The 15,178-nt window shown below is 47.1% G+C and overlaps 1 protein-coding gene across 5 annotated transcripts; it reads right to left on the bottom strand.

Annotated features, from left to right (window-relative positions):
• Positions 1 to 115: 115 nt before the first annotated feature.
• KIFC1 (kinesin family member C1) lies at positions 116 to 13,950 on the bottom strand. 5 transcript variants are annotated; one of them, XM_010949084.3, is made up of 11 exons: positions 13,435 to 13,622; positions 7,362 to 7,499; positions 7,134 to 7,233; positions 6,548 to 6,601; positions 6,369 to 6,419; positions 5,766 to 6,166; positions 4,322 to 5,101; positions 3,376 to 3,666; positions 3,203 to 3,276; positions 3,006 to 3,081; positions 116 to 282 (listed from the first exon to the last, which is right to left on the bottom strand). In XM_010949084.3, the coding sequence occupies exons 1-11, from the start codon at positions 13,444 to 13,446 to the stop codon at positions 238 to 240; spliced, it is 2,022 nt and encodes a 673-aa protein (XP_010947386.2). In that variant the 5' UTR covers positions 13,447 to 13,622; the 3' UTR covers positions 116 to 237. The 5 variants fall into 5 exon arrangements, with proteins under 5 accessions (XP_010947386.2, XP_074204595.1, XP_074204594.1 ...); XM_074348494.1 differs by lacking the exon at positions 13,435 to 13,622 and adding an exon at positions 13,806 to 13,950 and having other exon boundaries at positions 116 to 3,081; XM_074348493.1 differs by lacking the exon at positions 13,435 to 13,622 and adding an exon at positions 13,629 to 13,783 and having other exon boundaries at positions 116 to 3,081.
• Positions 13,951 to 15,178: the final 1,228 nt, after the last annotated feature.

Below are 15,178 nucleotides of genomic sequence, written 5' to 3'. Positions count from 1 at the left end.
GCCCCGCGAAACACAAATGTTTGGCAGAATGGATGATCGACAGTTCCCATCTTTACAGATATGAAAAGTATTTCCCTTACTGGGCAACCGCTAATAAAACCTTTATTTAAAAAAATGACCAAAAAAACTCTTCTTTATTTAATAGGCCCAGATACCACAGCACCCCACAATAAAGAACACCCCACCAGCCCCCCTTCCTCGCGCCCACACACACACACAGAGGATCTAGCTCCGTCTTCATTTCCTGTTCGCCTGGGCAGTACCAATAACACACTGGTTCACCTGCAGACAGGGGGTTTAGATAGACAGGATTAAAAGGTTTTCGGAGTAACCGAAACAGTTTTCCCAGAATCACTTCCCAACTCCCAATAACAGGGCTGCCCTCAGACAATCCTGAAAAAGGGCCTCTAAAAGCAGGTTCAGTCTGGTCTCAGAGGTCTCCCATGCCCAGGAGGCATACTAGGTATGGAAGAGGGGAAAAAGCCTGAGAAGGGATGGAGCAGAGAGAGGAGCTTCCGTTTCTAGCAGTACAGTTAACTAGAGACTCCAAAGCCCTCCCACCACTAATGGTTTTAATAAGCTAGATAAAACAAGTAACACTCATTTAGGAACCAAGGCTCTTTGGAGAATTAATAATTCCAAGTCTAAGGCAGGAAATGTACAAGATGGATCTGAAGTAAAGACTACTGGGGACCTGTCCAAAGGACACAGGAGCCAAGCTGGAGCTTCCACTGGTCAAAAATGGGCAATTTGAGTATCAGAAAGAATAATGACTGCAAAGGTTATATACCAAAAATACAGTTATCTGTAAAATGTTACCTCCCAGATAAAACCTCACTGTTTACCTTTGGAAGTTGCCAGGATATCAATTTATAATACTGAAAACTGACAAAGAATCTAGCATTTACCCTATCTTACCTATATGAACTGAATTTCAGAATAACCAAATAGATGGCAATGGAAGTTCTTTATAGAAGAATCATAACTAATAAGTGTAGAACAACTGAGAAAACCAGAAAACCATCATTTAAAAACTCCCCAGTAATAGTGGGGAGGGTATAGCTCAAGTAGTAGAGCACATGCTTAGCATACACAAGGCCCTGGGTTCACCCCCAGTATCTCCTCTAAAAATAAATAAGTAAACCTAATTACCTTCCCCTCTCCTCACCCAAACAAACAAACAGAGTAAAATTCCCCAATAATCGATCTAGATATCATTGTGTGATAAAATCACTAGGAGAAAAAGTTGATAGTTTTTAAATAGATAGATCAGGCTGACAATACCCAAATCTGATGATCAATTTTCACATCATTAATGGAACAACTAGATATAAGGTGCCTCCTGATATGATGCATTAGAAAGTATATCACACCGTCTAAGTTTTCTTGCCAAAGAAATTTGAACCCAATTCAAATCAAATGTCTAAATCTAACTACCAGATAACAAGAACTGTGGAGGAAAGAGGAAGCAACCAGCCCAAATCTAGAATATGGTATGTGCCATAGGACAAATGACCCTACTGCAACAAATAAATGCTATAAAAGGGGGTGAGGTTATTATAGATTAAAAGAAACTTAAGAGACAATTTCAGCCAAGTGGAATAAGTGGCCCTTGCTTTGATCCTGACTGGAACAAACCTAACGTATAAAAGACATTTCTAAGACGACTAGGAAATTTAACATAAACTGGGTATCAGAGGACATTAAAAAGTTCATGTTGTTGAGTGTTAATGATGTTGATAGAATTTTAATTGAAATTTAATTGAACTTACAAGATAGCAAGGGAAATCCTGACTAAAGTAGACCAGGGCAGGGTGCTAAGGTGGCTGATGACTTCCATGGTGGCAAGAGTGCAGCAGAAGGGCATGCCTGATCAGAGACCCTGAATAAAGCCAGAACCCACCGTAGGGCTAATGAAAAATGGGAGAAAAAAAATCACCCTCCAGAGGCAGACAGTAAAGAAACTTCCTGACTTAACTATAGTGGAGGGAGCTTGAGTCTCCTAGAGAATTAAAGGCCATGGACACAGTTGACCCTTGTGGGGACTGGAGCCTGAATTCACACTATTTGGAGTAGTCTGAAAAACCTGTCTTTGATTCAGGAATCCCATTTAAGAATCTCTCCCTAGACAGTTAGATATAACTAAAAAAAAAAAAAAAAAATCAAAATGACATATATACAGGGTTGGTCAACATGGCCTTGTTTGTAATAGAAAAAGGGTAGAAAAAATCCAAGTGTCCAGTAGAGGGAACTGGTGGATAAACTTTGGTGCATCCACTCAGTGGAGTCCCAGCCAGATGTAAAAATAATGGGATGATCTCCATGTGCTGGTGGCAAGCAATCCTGGGGCTGTCTTGTTAATCAAAAAAACAAAAAAAAAAAAAGGAAAAAAAAAGGTGTAGGACAACATATATATGAAAGAGAGAGGGGGAGAGGTGTCTTATATAAGGAGGGAAAAGCACATGCATATTGCTTGTATTTGCAAAAAGAAACACTGGAAGGATAAGCAGAATGATAAATGATAAAAATGACTACCTCTACTAGGGCAGGTGGGGAGAATGGGGTAGATCAGGGGCTATGGTAAAACTTCATTTGTTGGGGGTGGGGGAGGGTATAGCTCAGTGGTAGAAGGCGTGCTTAGCATTCATAACGTCTTGGGTTCAATCCCCAGTATCTTGATTTAAAAATATATAAATAAATAAATAAACTTAATTTCCTCCCCCCTTAAAAAAAATTAAAAAAAAAACACCTCATTTGTTGTGTTTCGCTTTCTATATAGTTTTAACTTTTCAACTACCTATTTTTAAATACTTATTTTAAAATACCCAAAAGCCAATAATTAAAAAAAAAAAAAAAGGATCCAAGTAGGTAGTGCTCCAGATGCCTGGCAAATGTAAATCCTTTCTGGATGAATGTCCCCCCTGGCCTGAAGGACAGAGAGTCAGGATGGAGAAGCCTACAACCACCAGGAGGCCTGACAAGGCTGGGATTGGTAGTGACCGCACCTTGGAGGCAAAGCGTAGGGAGTTGAGGGACTCAGAGACGTTCTCTTCTAGGGGAGAAATGTTCACAAACATGAGCCTGTGGAGAGAGAGAGGGGCCAGGCCCCAGCATCAGTGACCGGGCAGAGCTGGGACCTGGTCTCCACTGTTTCCCCTTTCCCACCTTTAACCGTATTTCCCACCTGACCCCTTCCACTCACATCTTCGCGCTGCCACCCAGAGAGTTCTGCAACAGGTAGGTAAGCTTGCTGTTCCGGTAAGGCACGTGGGACTCCTAGAGGGTTGGGGGGACAGGTGATTACGACAGGGCAGGATTCAGCATGGCCAGCCCCAACCTCTCCCCAGGTTCCATCTGTCCCCACCCCATTCCTACCTTGTTGCTCAAGGCCATGATGACCAGCCCCAGGGTGGACAGGCTGCTGTTAATGGCCTGTGTTTCCCGAAGGCGCTCCCGCTCCCCAGGACCGAGGGCTAAGCCGGGGTCTAGCCGCTCGCTCCCAGCCAGGTCCACAAGACTGAGGGGTGCACCGCACTGCAGGCCTCGTCCAGTGTGTTCCCCAGAGATCTGCAGCTGGAACACGCTGTGACTGCGTGATGACCGCTCGTTCTGGGCTGTGCGGGCTACAGCCCGGTTTTGGTGGGCCAGATGGAGCAGGGCCTCCACCTGGGGATGGGGAGCAGCAAGAAGCAAAGGCGGGCAGGAAGTCAGTACATAGCGATGTCAGGTATGCAATGGATAAGACTCAGCACCTGCTCTGTTGGAGCTTCCTTTCTAGCCAGCAAAAGACAAAATAAATAAGTAAAATGCATAATATGTCTAAGAGAATTAAGGAGGAAAATAAAACAGAAAAATCAGAGTGTGTGAGGATGGGGTAAGGGTTGTAATTTCAGATAGGATGGCCAGAGATGGCCTCAGTGCCTTAAAATCTTAAGGCAGCGAGGGAGCAAGCCATTCCAGGAGAGGAACATTCAGGCAAAAGAGATAGCAAGTGCAAAGGCCCTGACCCGAGAGTGTGACTAGTGAGCTGAGGAACAGTCAGGAGGCTAGCATGGCTGAGGAGCAGTAAGGAGAGTGGTGGGAAGTGAGACCTGAGATCAACAGGCAGGAGGTTAGTGGCATCCGCTTCAGCAGAAGCATCACTTCTCTCCTTGGTTCCTTGGTCCTATTAAGGCAGGTGCACCTCACTGGCCACCAGCCCAAACTGAACGTAGCACCTCATCCTTCAACTCTCTCCTGCTCCCTTCTCTGTCCACCTCCATCTTGTGTCACCCTGCCCACGTCTCCTCATTTTCCAGGCCTAGTGCCCCTCAGTGCTTACCTCTTTCTCACAAGAGACAGGAACATATCGGGCGTTGGTGACAGTGAGCTCCTCACTCCCCGGCCCTGCCCGGCGAATCTCGCACTCACCCGCCTGGCCCTTCCGGGTCCCGGTGGCCAGCAGGTCTCGAACAGTCTCATTGTAGATCTCTACGTAACTTGCCACAAAGCTGTAGGTCCAGCCCTGGCCACTCAGCTCCTGGGCCACAGAGAAGAGATGCCGCAGGGCCCGAGGGATGAGCCCCTCCATTTGGGTGTCTCCCCCAGGCCCACCCTCCATGGTGAAGGTCTTGCCACTGCCTGTCTGGCCATAGGCAAAGATGCATACTGGGTAGCCATCCAGGGCTGACTGGACCAGCATGGAAATCTCCTCAAACACTTCGTCCTGTCCACTCCCTGGTGGGAATACCCGGTCAAAAGAGAAGTCATGGCGGGTGGTGGGGGCTGGTGCCCCACTCAGGGTCCCACGCCGCTCATCAGACCGGGAGAGGCTGAGTCGCGTTGGAGGATCAGATGGCCCGCCAGGGCCAGGAGGAAACAGGAGGAAGCCAGGGGGTGGGGTGGACTCCCCTGGAAGGACAGGGCGGACCCGGCAGAATACACGGATGTTGCCTTTGAGCTCCTGTAGTTGGTTGTGTAGCCGTCGGCGCTCCATCTCTAGCCCATGGAGACGTTCGTCCCGCTCAGCCAGTAAGGCCTCCTGGGCTGCAGTCTTCTGCTGCAGAGATGCCACCTCTGCTTGGCTGCCCAACAGAGCCGCCTCTGATCCCTGCAGCCTCCTCTGCCCAGAACAGAACAGATGCAGAGGGTGAGATGCAATCAAGAATAAGAACAAGTCATGATGGGATAGGGGTGGGAATCAGGCTGGTCCCTGCCCCCAAGGACTTCACAGTCTGATAAAGGAGGACACAAAAAAACCAGAATGATGGTACTAGAAGAGGAATGCTATGGGAATATCCAGAAGGGGCACGAGGAATATGATACCTAGGCTGACAACTGAAAGTACGGGAGTGACACACCAAGGGAAGGATGGAGCAGAGCAAGAATATCCCACAAAGAAGGAAGCGCATCTGCAAAATGCTGCATGGAGAACTGAGTCATTTGAGAGACTGCAAGTAACTCAATCTAGTTGGTGCTCACCGAGGAGTCAAGTGGGTGAGAAGAGGGAGAGAGAATGCATGAGGATTTCTGATCAGGAAAGACAGAAAGAAAGAGAGGGTGATGGAGAAACAGAGGAGACATAGATCCAGGGGGAGCAATGAAAACAGCCAGGACAGGGTGAAGTGGGACAGAAAGCACGACAGAATCAGGAGCGGGCTGGGGTGGAGAAGGGTAGAGGACAGCCGTGTACTGCTGGAGAGACATGGTCAGAGATTCTGAGCCCAAAGTGACTTCAGGGTAACCTAGAAAGAAGGGTCAGCGTTAGGTGAAAATCTGGCCCTTACCTCCTGCTCTTCCAGCCGGGCAGCCAGGCCTCTCCGCTCCTCCTGCAATCCCAACTGTTCTTTCTGGAGCTCCTGCACTAGGCCCTCCTGCGTGCCCAGCCGCTCTTCTAGCTCTAGGACACGGGCACTCAGGTTCCCCAGCTCCTGCTGGCCCTGCTCGGCCTGGGTCCGGACCCTGACCAACTCCTCTTCCAGCACCCTCCGCTCTGCCCCCAGGGCCGTGGCCTGTTGCTGGGCCTCCCTGAGCTGGTCTCGCAGCTGTTGGTTTTCCTGGGCCAGCATCTGAGTCCTCTCACGGCAGCACTTCAGCTCTGCGTTTAGGTCACATAACTGACCCTTTAAGTCCCAGGCTGGACGTTTGCCGGGCTTCTTCCCTCCCACCATTGGAGGAGCAGCTGCTGCTAAGATGGGCACAGAAGAGACAAAGGTCAGGAAGTCCTGGCCTTCTACCTCTCCTCTCTCCTAGCTTTTCAGGGCTCCACACCTAAGGCTACATCTCCTTCCCCTCCAGACAGGGAAGAGACCAGAAGGATTTTTCTGGGTACTCACCATCTCCTCTTCCCTATCCCAGCCTCTCACCCAATGATTATATTTGTCACTTACTGCCAGGCTTCTGGGCAGGAACAGCAGGGCCTGGCTTCTGATTCTTCAACACTAGAGAAATGGGAGGCAACATACAGAATTACAGCACCAGTGTCCCTCCACTCCCATCATTCTCCCTTTCCACACAGACATGCATTACACAAGATCCCATCTCAGCCCCAGCTCTTAAGCACCGTTACCTGTGGCAACAGCTGTGGAACATCGGGGTCCTGTCTTTTTGGGAACTTTTGGAGCTGCCAGGAGATGGGAGAGAAGAAAAGCAGAGTCGTGATTCTCAGGGTGGCACGTACTCTGGCTGGGCCAGCGGCAGAGGGGTTGCTTTTTCAGAAGATTAGAAATAAGGTAACTTCCCTCTTCCCCTGAGTTGGAATAACTCTAGAGATATCCTTCCTAGGACCAACATGCCAAGAGACAAGCTGGACCAAGATAAGCAAGAAGAGCAGGAGGGGGAAAAATCATGTGTAAAGGATGCTGCCATTTGTGTAAAAAATGTTGGGGAACATGCCCATAACTGCTGGAATACCCGTAGACTATCCCTGGAAGGACACAGAGTTGCCCCTGGGGAGGGAAGCTGGGTGGCTCGAGTACACGGGCAGGAGGGAGATTATTCACTGTATAACACCTTTAGTGCCTTTGGAATTTTTAAACAAGTGAAATGTATTACCTATTCAAAATAAGCTAAAAATGAAAGAAAAGAAAAGAAAAAAGTGAATTAAAGAGAACTGGCCTTTGTGCCCTTGGCCTCTGTCCACCCCTGGAGCCCACCTGCGGTCTGGCCTTGTGTCGGTGGCACTGTGGTGAGGACCGGTGCTCTGGGGCGAGACGTGGCAATTTTGGTTGTTGTGCCCAGGCCTCGTGTCCTTTTCTGGGGGAAAGACAAGGGTGGGTTGGAATCCAGTTACCCTCCCTGATTGTTTTACAAAGACACAGACACACACGCACACAAACACACACACCCGCCTACGCGCGTGCGGATTTCCAAAGACAGCTCACCTTCTCAGGCTCCAAGGCATCCTCCATCTGGTCAGGCCCCCTCTTACGCCTGCTTCCTGGGAGAGGCAGCCGGGAAGCCACCTTCACCAGGGGTCTCTTCAGCTCTATGTTCCCCTTCACTTCCAGCAAGGGGGACCTCTGCTGGGAAGAGAGAGACCCTGAAGACAATACTCTGGGACCCAAATGTTCTAAGAACTCCCTTTTTTGCCCCCTGCCCCCACCCCCTACAGCCTAATTCTCAATATTGCTGCCAACAAGCATCAACTGAGAACCTCTTGTGCCACCAACTGGGGCTCACAGATTATGTGCCAGCCAAAAACCACGGAGAGAGGGGGGAAAGAACACAAAAGAGGGGGCATTCTCAAAGGGAAAAGCCAGACAGATATTGGACTTCAGCTAACTTTAACGGTAGTACTGAAACAAGCAGAGAAAAAGCAACACTCCTTGTGGAAGGCAAAATCTTAAGCTGCACATGGGATGGCTGGGAAACCAACAGAGAAAGTTGGAAGATACACAAGGCTGAAGACTGGGTGGGAGGAGCAGGTAACATTTATTAGGCACTGTTTTAAATGCTTTATATGGATCCATGTACTTACTCCTCACAGCAGCCCCCTGAGGAGCTACTATTATTAGCCTCATTTTGCAGAGGAGGGAAGGAAGGCACTGAGGGGTAAAATAGCTCTTCTGAGGTCATCAGCTGAGTGAAAGGCAGAGTCAGGGTTAGAATCTAGACAGTCTCATTCTGGAGGCCATGTTTGTTTATGTATTTGTTTTTTAATTGAAGTCTAGTTGATTTACAATGTTGTGTTAGTTTACAGTGTACAGAAAAGTGATTCAGTTCTTTCACTCTCTATATATTATATTATCAGATTCTTTTTTCAGATTTTTTCCATTATTATAGGTTATTACAAGATACTGAATATAGTTCCCTGTGCTACACAGTAAGACCTTGTTGGTTATCTACTTTTATAAAGTAGTATGTATCTGTTAATCCCAAACTCCTAATTTATCCCTCCCACTGGAGGCCATGTTTTTAACCTCTAGACCACACTGCCTTGCAGGGCACTGATGCCAAGCTAGGAGGTAGTTTAGGCTTTAGCCCTGCATATGTGGAGAGCTAGGTACAGTTTCTGATCAGGCATGTGAAAAATATATGAGAGAGCCTATTGTGAATAATAATAATGAGCTGTACATAGGCTGACTTGCCTGGAGAAGACTAGAAGGTAGTAGCCATGACCAGTTTCAAGAGCACCTAAGTATAGGTATGAGGTGGGGGCAGAGGGAAAGAAAGATCTGCTCCTCTAAGCAGCCCAGTTCGGTGCCTGGGGACTATGTCCACCCCATGGTGAGTCCTACCTGGGGTAACCAACCATTCTGGTTTGCCAAATACTTGGGACACAAGTATTTGTCCTAAAACCAGTTCACGCCTATGCAAACCAGGACAAGTGGTCACCCTATTCCTATTCCACCATTAGGAAAGCCCCATGTGTGGAATCAACTTCTGGTTTTCACTATAGGTAACACTTAATGCCAAGGCCAGTCTCACTCTGCCATTCAGTTTACTTCATTCATTCAATATTTACAAAGTGCCTGTGATATGCCAGAAAATGATCTGGATTCTGGAGTAACAGATGTTGTCCCTGCCCTCAATATGCTCATGGGACAGCAGAGGAAGAGAAGCATTTAAAGAGATAATTAAATCTTTACTGAGTGCTATCATAAAAGGATCCCAAAGGAGGGGGTGGGCATCCAGTTTGGACAGGGAGACTGTCAAGGGACAATTCTGAAAGGTACTTTTAGGCCGAACCTTGAGGATGAGAAAGAGTTGGCTTAATGGGCTTAGGCAGAAAGCAAGGAGGGGTGCATGCGAGGAATGACAAATTATTCTGTTCAAATGAACACAGGGATGTACACAGATGAAAACACAGGCAGAAGGGAAAAGACTGCGGCAGTCAGTATGCCGAGATAGAGAGTCTGGGGTTTATTGGTGGCAAGAGGGACCCTGATGTTTTTTCAGTCAGGAGAATAGTATGACTAGATTTGAACTGAAAAAATGAACTGTTAGCAATGCAAGATTGAATGGAAATAAAAGATGAGGGTTATCACAGGCAGCGGGATGGCATCCTTCCTTCCTTCATCCATCCATTCATTCATTCAACAAGGATTCATTGCACTAGGTTTGTTGAATGACTGCTCTGGACCAGACGCTGTTCTAGGCCCTGGGGCAAGAGTAATAAATGTAAAGTCCCTGCCTTCTCAGAGCTTACTTACTAGGGCAGCCTTTCCAAGCTGGGGGTACAAAAGCATTAAGCTCCACAGAAAATGATCTGTTTTCTCAGTTCTCCCAAGGATGTAAACAGATCTTACTATTCTAGGTGCCTAAGAGAGAAGTTAATTCACTAGATATAAAGGATGCCTTAGGATATTAGAGTTTAATTCTCATGGAATTCAGCTGGGAAGGGATGTTCTATGAGTTTGAAGGCTAAGCAGAAATCCATCAAAGAGACTTCCGGGCAGTGGGGAGCTAGCAGAGGGGCTGGATTACTGAAACCAAGTACTGACCTAACAGGGAGCTGGATTAGGGGAGGGAGGTAGAGCGCAGGCAGTGAGGGAGATGGAGGAGTCCAGGCTGACTCCAAGGTGCCTGCCATGGTGCCATTAGCCAAGATCACAGGCAGAAAACCTGGGTTTGTTGTCTTTTGTTTTTTAATTAAACTTTTCATTTTAAAATCATTGCAGATTCACAGGCAGTTGTAAGAAATAATCTGGAAAGATCTGAGAGTACCTGAAGGGCTAGTTTTTAAGAAATACTAAATTCAACTTTGGGAAAGTGAGGCTGAGCTACCTGGGATACAAAGAGATATATTCAAGGATGTTCACAGAGCATCACTATAGAGAAAACTCTGAAACATTATGATATCTTGGTTTTTTAAATTTTGTTGGTTTATTGCTTTTCCTTACGTTAGACTATTAGCATCACAAGAACATATCTGTTTTGTACACAACTATATATAACCAGAGTGCCTGGTACAATGTCAGCTACACAGCAGGACTTAATACATTTTTAAAGAAATGAAATTAGATGTCTACCAGCAGGGAAATACTCGAACTTTGATACATCCAAACCATTGGCTCCTATACAAATAAAAAGGAAAAAAAAAAAAAAAAAAGGAGGTGGCATTCTTTTTCCTGCCACCTGCAGAAATATGTACAAAGAATGCTTATTTTAATTCAGTTGAATCAAATCTAGTATGAAACCCCAATTTTTCTTTAAGGATTTCAAACACTGAATTTTGGGGGGGAAGATTTAGCTTAGTGGTAGAGCTCATGCTTAGCGTGCATGAGGTCCTGGGTTCAATCCTCAATACTTTCATTAAAATAAACAAACAAACAAATCTAACCTCCCCCCCATTAAATAAAACAGAGGGGAAAAAAACCCACTGAATTTTAAAATAAACTGTGCCCTTCGTTCTCTCTACACTATCATAGTGGGTCTACTAAAGATGTATCTCCCTGGGATTTGTGTGGGTTCAGAAAATGTGTTCAAAGGTTTGTTAATTCAGGACAACTCCATGGAGTGCAGTATTTATTTTTCTCCGCTCTATAAAGCTAGACATGATGGCTCCCAACTTTCCACAATAAGCATAAGCACTTAACCTTCTATAAAAACAGCTTTTCATTGAACCCCTCCTGGAAATACCCACTTCCCAGGATTAGAGATGGTTGCCCTGTTGCTAAGGCAACCCCTCCACATTCGCATCACACCTCTCACCTACTCAGGAACAGAGTTCCAGCAATCCTTTCTTCTCTCCTCTACACCATCACTTTCACATTCTCCTGGATCACTCCAATCAGCATACAACATGTGCTATTATTGCTTCCAACCTAAAAGCGTTTTTCTCTCCTAAACCTGTCCCAATCAGGCTTTCACTCCCACCATTCCACCCAAACTGCTCTCGAGGTTACAAGTAACCCTGTGTTGCTAAATCAGTTCTTCATCTTTGTGTTTCTTGACCCCTCAGCAGCATTTGATAAAACTGTTCACTTCTCTTCCTAAATATACTCTCTTCATTTAGCTTCTGAGAGACCATCCCCTCTTGGCTTTCCTACCTCACTGGTAGATCCTCTTCATCTCTCCAAACTTTCATGGTGGTCTCTCTATTCTCTATCTACACATAGTCCATTCCCATGGCTTTAGATACCCTCATATGCTGACAACTCCCAAATGTCTATCTCCAGCCCAGACCTTGCCCAGAAACTCATATGGAACTGCCTTCCCAATGTCTCCACCTGGAAATCTAATTGGTACGTCAAACTTAACACATCCAATCTGACCTCCTGATGTCCAACCCTCCTTCAAATTTCCTCTACTTGCAGCTTTCTCCATCTCAGTTGATATAATTCCATCTTTCAGTAGCTCAAGCTAAACACTCAGAGTCCTCTCATTCCCTTACATATGACACCTAACATCAGCAAACGTGGCTGACTCTATCTTCCAAATCTATCGAGAATCTGACCACCTGTTACTACTTCCACTGCTACTACCATGATCCAAGTCACCATCATCTCTCACCTAGATTACCATACTCCACTGGTTCTCAACTAGGGATGACTTTACTCTGGAGACATTTTGATGTTCATGATTAGGTATGGGTTGTTACTGGCATCTAGTGGGTAAAAGCCAGGAGTGCTGCTAAACATCACACAATGTACAGGACAGCCCCCAACAATACAATACCAATAATGTGAAAGTTGAGAAAAACTGCCCCACTCCTAATAGGCCTCCTTGTTTCTATCCTTGCTCCCTTATAGTCTAGAGTAGCTGCTAGAGTGGTCTTCTTAAAACGTTAAGACAGATCTTGTCTCTCTTTGCTTGAAACCATCCAATGATTCCTCATCTCACTGGGAGTAAAAGTCAAAGTCCTCACAACAGCAAGAAGCAATGGGATCAACAACCTCCCATCTCGGTTACCTGACTTCCCTTCCCACAACTTCCCACTCCATTCCATTTCCACCTCACTTCATTCTTAATGGAGCTTACTAAAACCACCCTACTTAACCGTCTAACCAACCTGCCAGTTGGCCTCCCCTCCCCCTCTTAATCTGCCCAATTTTTGCCTTTTCTCCATAGCACTTATCACCTTCGTAACAGCATCATATAATTTACTTATCACATATGTCTGCCTTCCAATAGAATGTCAGCTCCATGACAGAGATCTCTGCCTGTTCACTGCTGCGCCTCAAGCACATAGTCATAGTGCCCAGTAAATAGTTGATGATGAATAGATATGAGAAGGCTTCTATTATTTTTCACTGTCGCATCACACTGCTCCGCCCTCTGGCTGGCAGGATACAAAGTATCTCTTCAAGTTGAAACTTGACTTTGGATAAATCTGAATGGGAAATACTAGTAAACAGAGGATTCATGGAGGAGCCCTTTTCTGACACCAGAAGTCAATCCATTCTCACTGTCACAAACACAGCTCTCTCCACTGGAGAGGGGAGGCTGCAGGTGGTTGTGCGGTGCAGAAGGGCGCTGATAAGAGAAGAAACTAAGTTATCCAGTTCCACTGAGCAGAGATCTCTACAAAACCTGGGGAAGGAGAGAGAATGAGGAGTACTTCAGGACACATCACTCTCTCTCTCCCCTTCCTACGCCTCAAAGCGGCAGTAAAGAGGTGACACAAAAGGACGTCAGCAGGGACACGGCCTCAGCACCATTTCCCCAGAGGTACAGGTCATCTCAGACCTCACCCTTCTCAATAACACACTGCAATAATACGTAGGAATGGACAGATGGGAATGTGTCCAGACAAGCCTGAGAATTCGAAATGGAAAATCCTGGAAACACGAAAGTGAGCAAGGGCGCAGGGTACTCTAGGATGCTGAGGGAAGGCAGGTAGACTTGCCCTCTGACCTCCTGGGACTGCTCCCTGCCTTCTCCACTCTCCATTCCTCATCCTCGTCAACCTTGTGAGGGTGCTTGGATCTTGACCCTCCGGGATTCGGGAGCTCATCAGCACGTCTGCATCGGCAGCGGCCAGCTGTCGTCCCCGCGCCGGCCCCTACTCACCTGCGGCTCCATGTCCAGCTCCGTGCCACACACGCCGGGGAAGCGCAATGGAAGAGGACAGGGGGCCAAGGCTCCCGGGACCTGCGTTCTCTCGCCAGCTCGCGACACAGAGCACGCGCTCTCGGGCCTTCGGCGCTGCCAGCTCCGCGCCACACCCGCCACTTTTGAATTTTAACGGCCGCTACCCTTCTCACCTCGCTCCGCACGCAGGGGCCAATCGTCGCCGTCACCACAGCCGAGGGCCAATCGCAGCGCCCTCCGCCTCCCTAGGCCACACCCCTCCCAGCCAGCTCCTTCTCTTTCCTGCTTCCCCCGCGCCGGAGAGGCAGGCGGTTTAGTCACACTTCCGGCTCCACTTTTCCTTGTCTTACCCAACCCGTCTTTTAGCAGCAGTCGCACTGGACTTCCGCTCGGCTCCCGGCCGCCGCTTCGTGCGTCAGAAATTGCCTGGAGCACGCCGCCGGAACATAACTGGTGTAGGGGCGGGGACGCTGAAAAAAAGGAATCACGCGTGCGCAAACAAGGACCCGAGCAAGGCGCGGGGTGGGGCGAGCGCCCCGTAGCGACGACAGTAGGAAGTGCACTCGTTAGCTAATCAGAACTGGATCGTTGTGATTGAGGCTGTAGCGCACGGCATCCCTGCGACTTAAAACCGATCCCGGAAGTGGAATTGGATCCTCCGCGCTGATATGAGTGGCCGAGTCTGCCCATTCACCGGTCACTTTGGCACTTCTCACCAAACTTAGGGACCTTTAATACAGCTTGGCGCTCCATGGAAGCCCGACAATGGGGATTCGAGGCCCAGGGGAAGAGGATTTTTCTCTGCAGTCACCCGCCTCACCCTACCTCCTATGTCCTGGGCGCAGTTCCTGGTGCTGGAGAACTGGCTTGGGTCCCTCTGTGCCTAGAACCTGTGCAGGGTTTACTACTTCCGTTTATGAAGTATTTTATGCTTTTCAAGCTAACTGCACGTGCATGATCTCTTTTAATAATCAATAAGTTCACTGAGCTCTTACTGTGTGTCAAATGCTTTGTGTTTCTTATCTGCAAGCCAGGTGAAGGAGACAAGTTTAGAAAGATTAAGTAACAAGTTCAAGGTCACACTGCTGTTTGGGAATGGATCTAGATTCCATTAGCTTTCAAAATCCAAGCTATATCGGTTATCTCACACTACTAATAATCTTAGTAATAAAAACAATAACTCCTTACCTATGAATAATTTGCAGAGTGGTTCTACTGCATTTACTCAGCTGAGTTTCCAACCAATCCTGGAACTAGACAGGACAGGGATCTGATTTATGAGACGGAAAGGCAGGGAACTAAGGGATTTGGCCTGGTGCATAATTGGAGATTGGCCAAACTGGAACTCAAGCCACCCATCTTCTATTATTTAATTTGGATTCAAACGTGCTTGGGGAGGGGAGCAGACTGAAAACCCAGTCGTCATCCCCCAGCCTCGGAGTCCTAGGAAACCTACAAGAAGCAAGAGCTTAAAGAGTGAGGAATGAGGGAGGAAACGGGCGAGGACCAACGTTTAATGGATGGGTAAGGAGAACTGAGAGAAGAAACCCAAGAAGAAATGTATAGCAAAAGACATTTATGAAAGTTAAACAAATGTTAGACTAGGAGAAATACGGGCATTAAAGAAGAAAAAGTTTATTCATCTTAATTGATGCAAGTGACTCAAACTATTCAACATCCATTGATACTAAAGAAAAAAACCATAACATGATAAAGGACATCT

Source organism: Camelus bactrianus, chromosome 20 (assembly GCF_048773025.1).
Source record: "Camelus bactrianus isolate YW-2024 breed Bactrian camel chromosome 20, ASM4877302v1, whole genome shotgun sequence".
NCBI lineage: Eukaryota > Metazoa > Chordata > Mammalia > Artiodactyla > Camelidae > Camelus > Camelus bactrianus.
Note: the sequence above shows the minus strand (reverse complement) of the source record. Positions and strands in the feature narration are given on the sequence as shown.

Bases quoted from the DNA above. Each gene is read 5' to 3' on its own strand.
- KIFC1 (XM_074348491.1), bottom strand. The intron at 5,102-5,765 runs GTAAGGGCCAGA...TGTTCTGGGCAG, and splicing joins CCCGGCTGGAAGAGCAGGAG to AGGAGGCTGCAGGGATCAGA. The intron at 3,667-4,321 runs GTAAGCACTGAG...CCCCATCCCCAG, and splicing joins CTGTCTCTTGTGAGAAAGAG to GTGGAGGCCCTGCTCCATCT.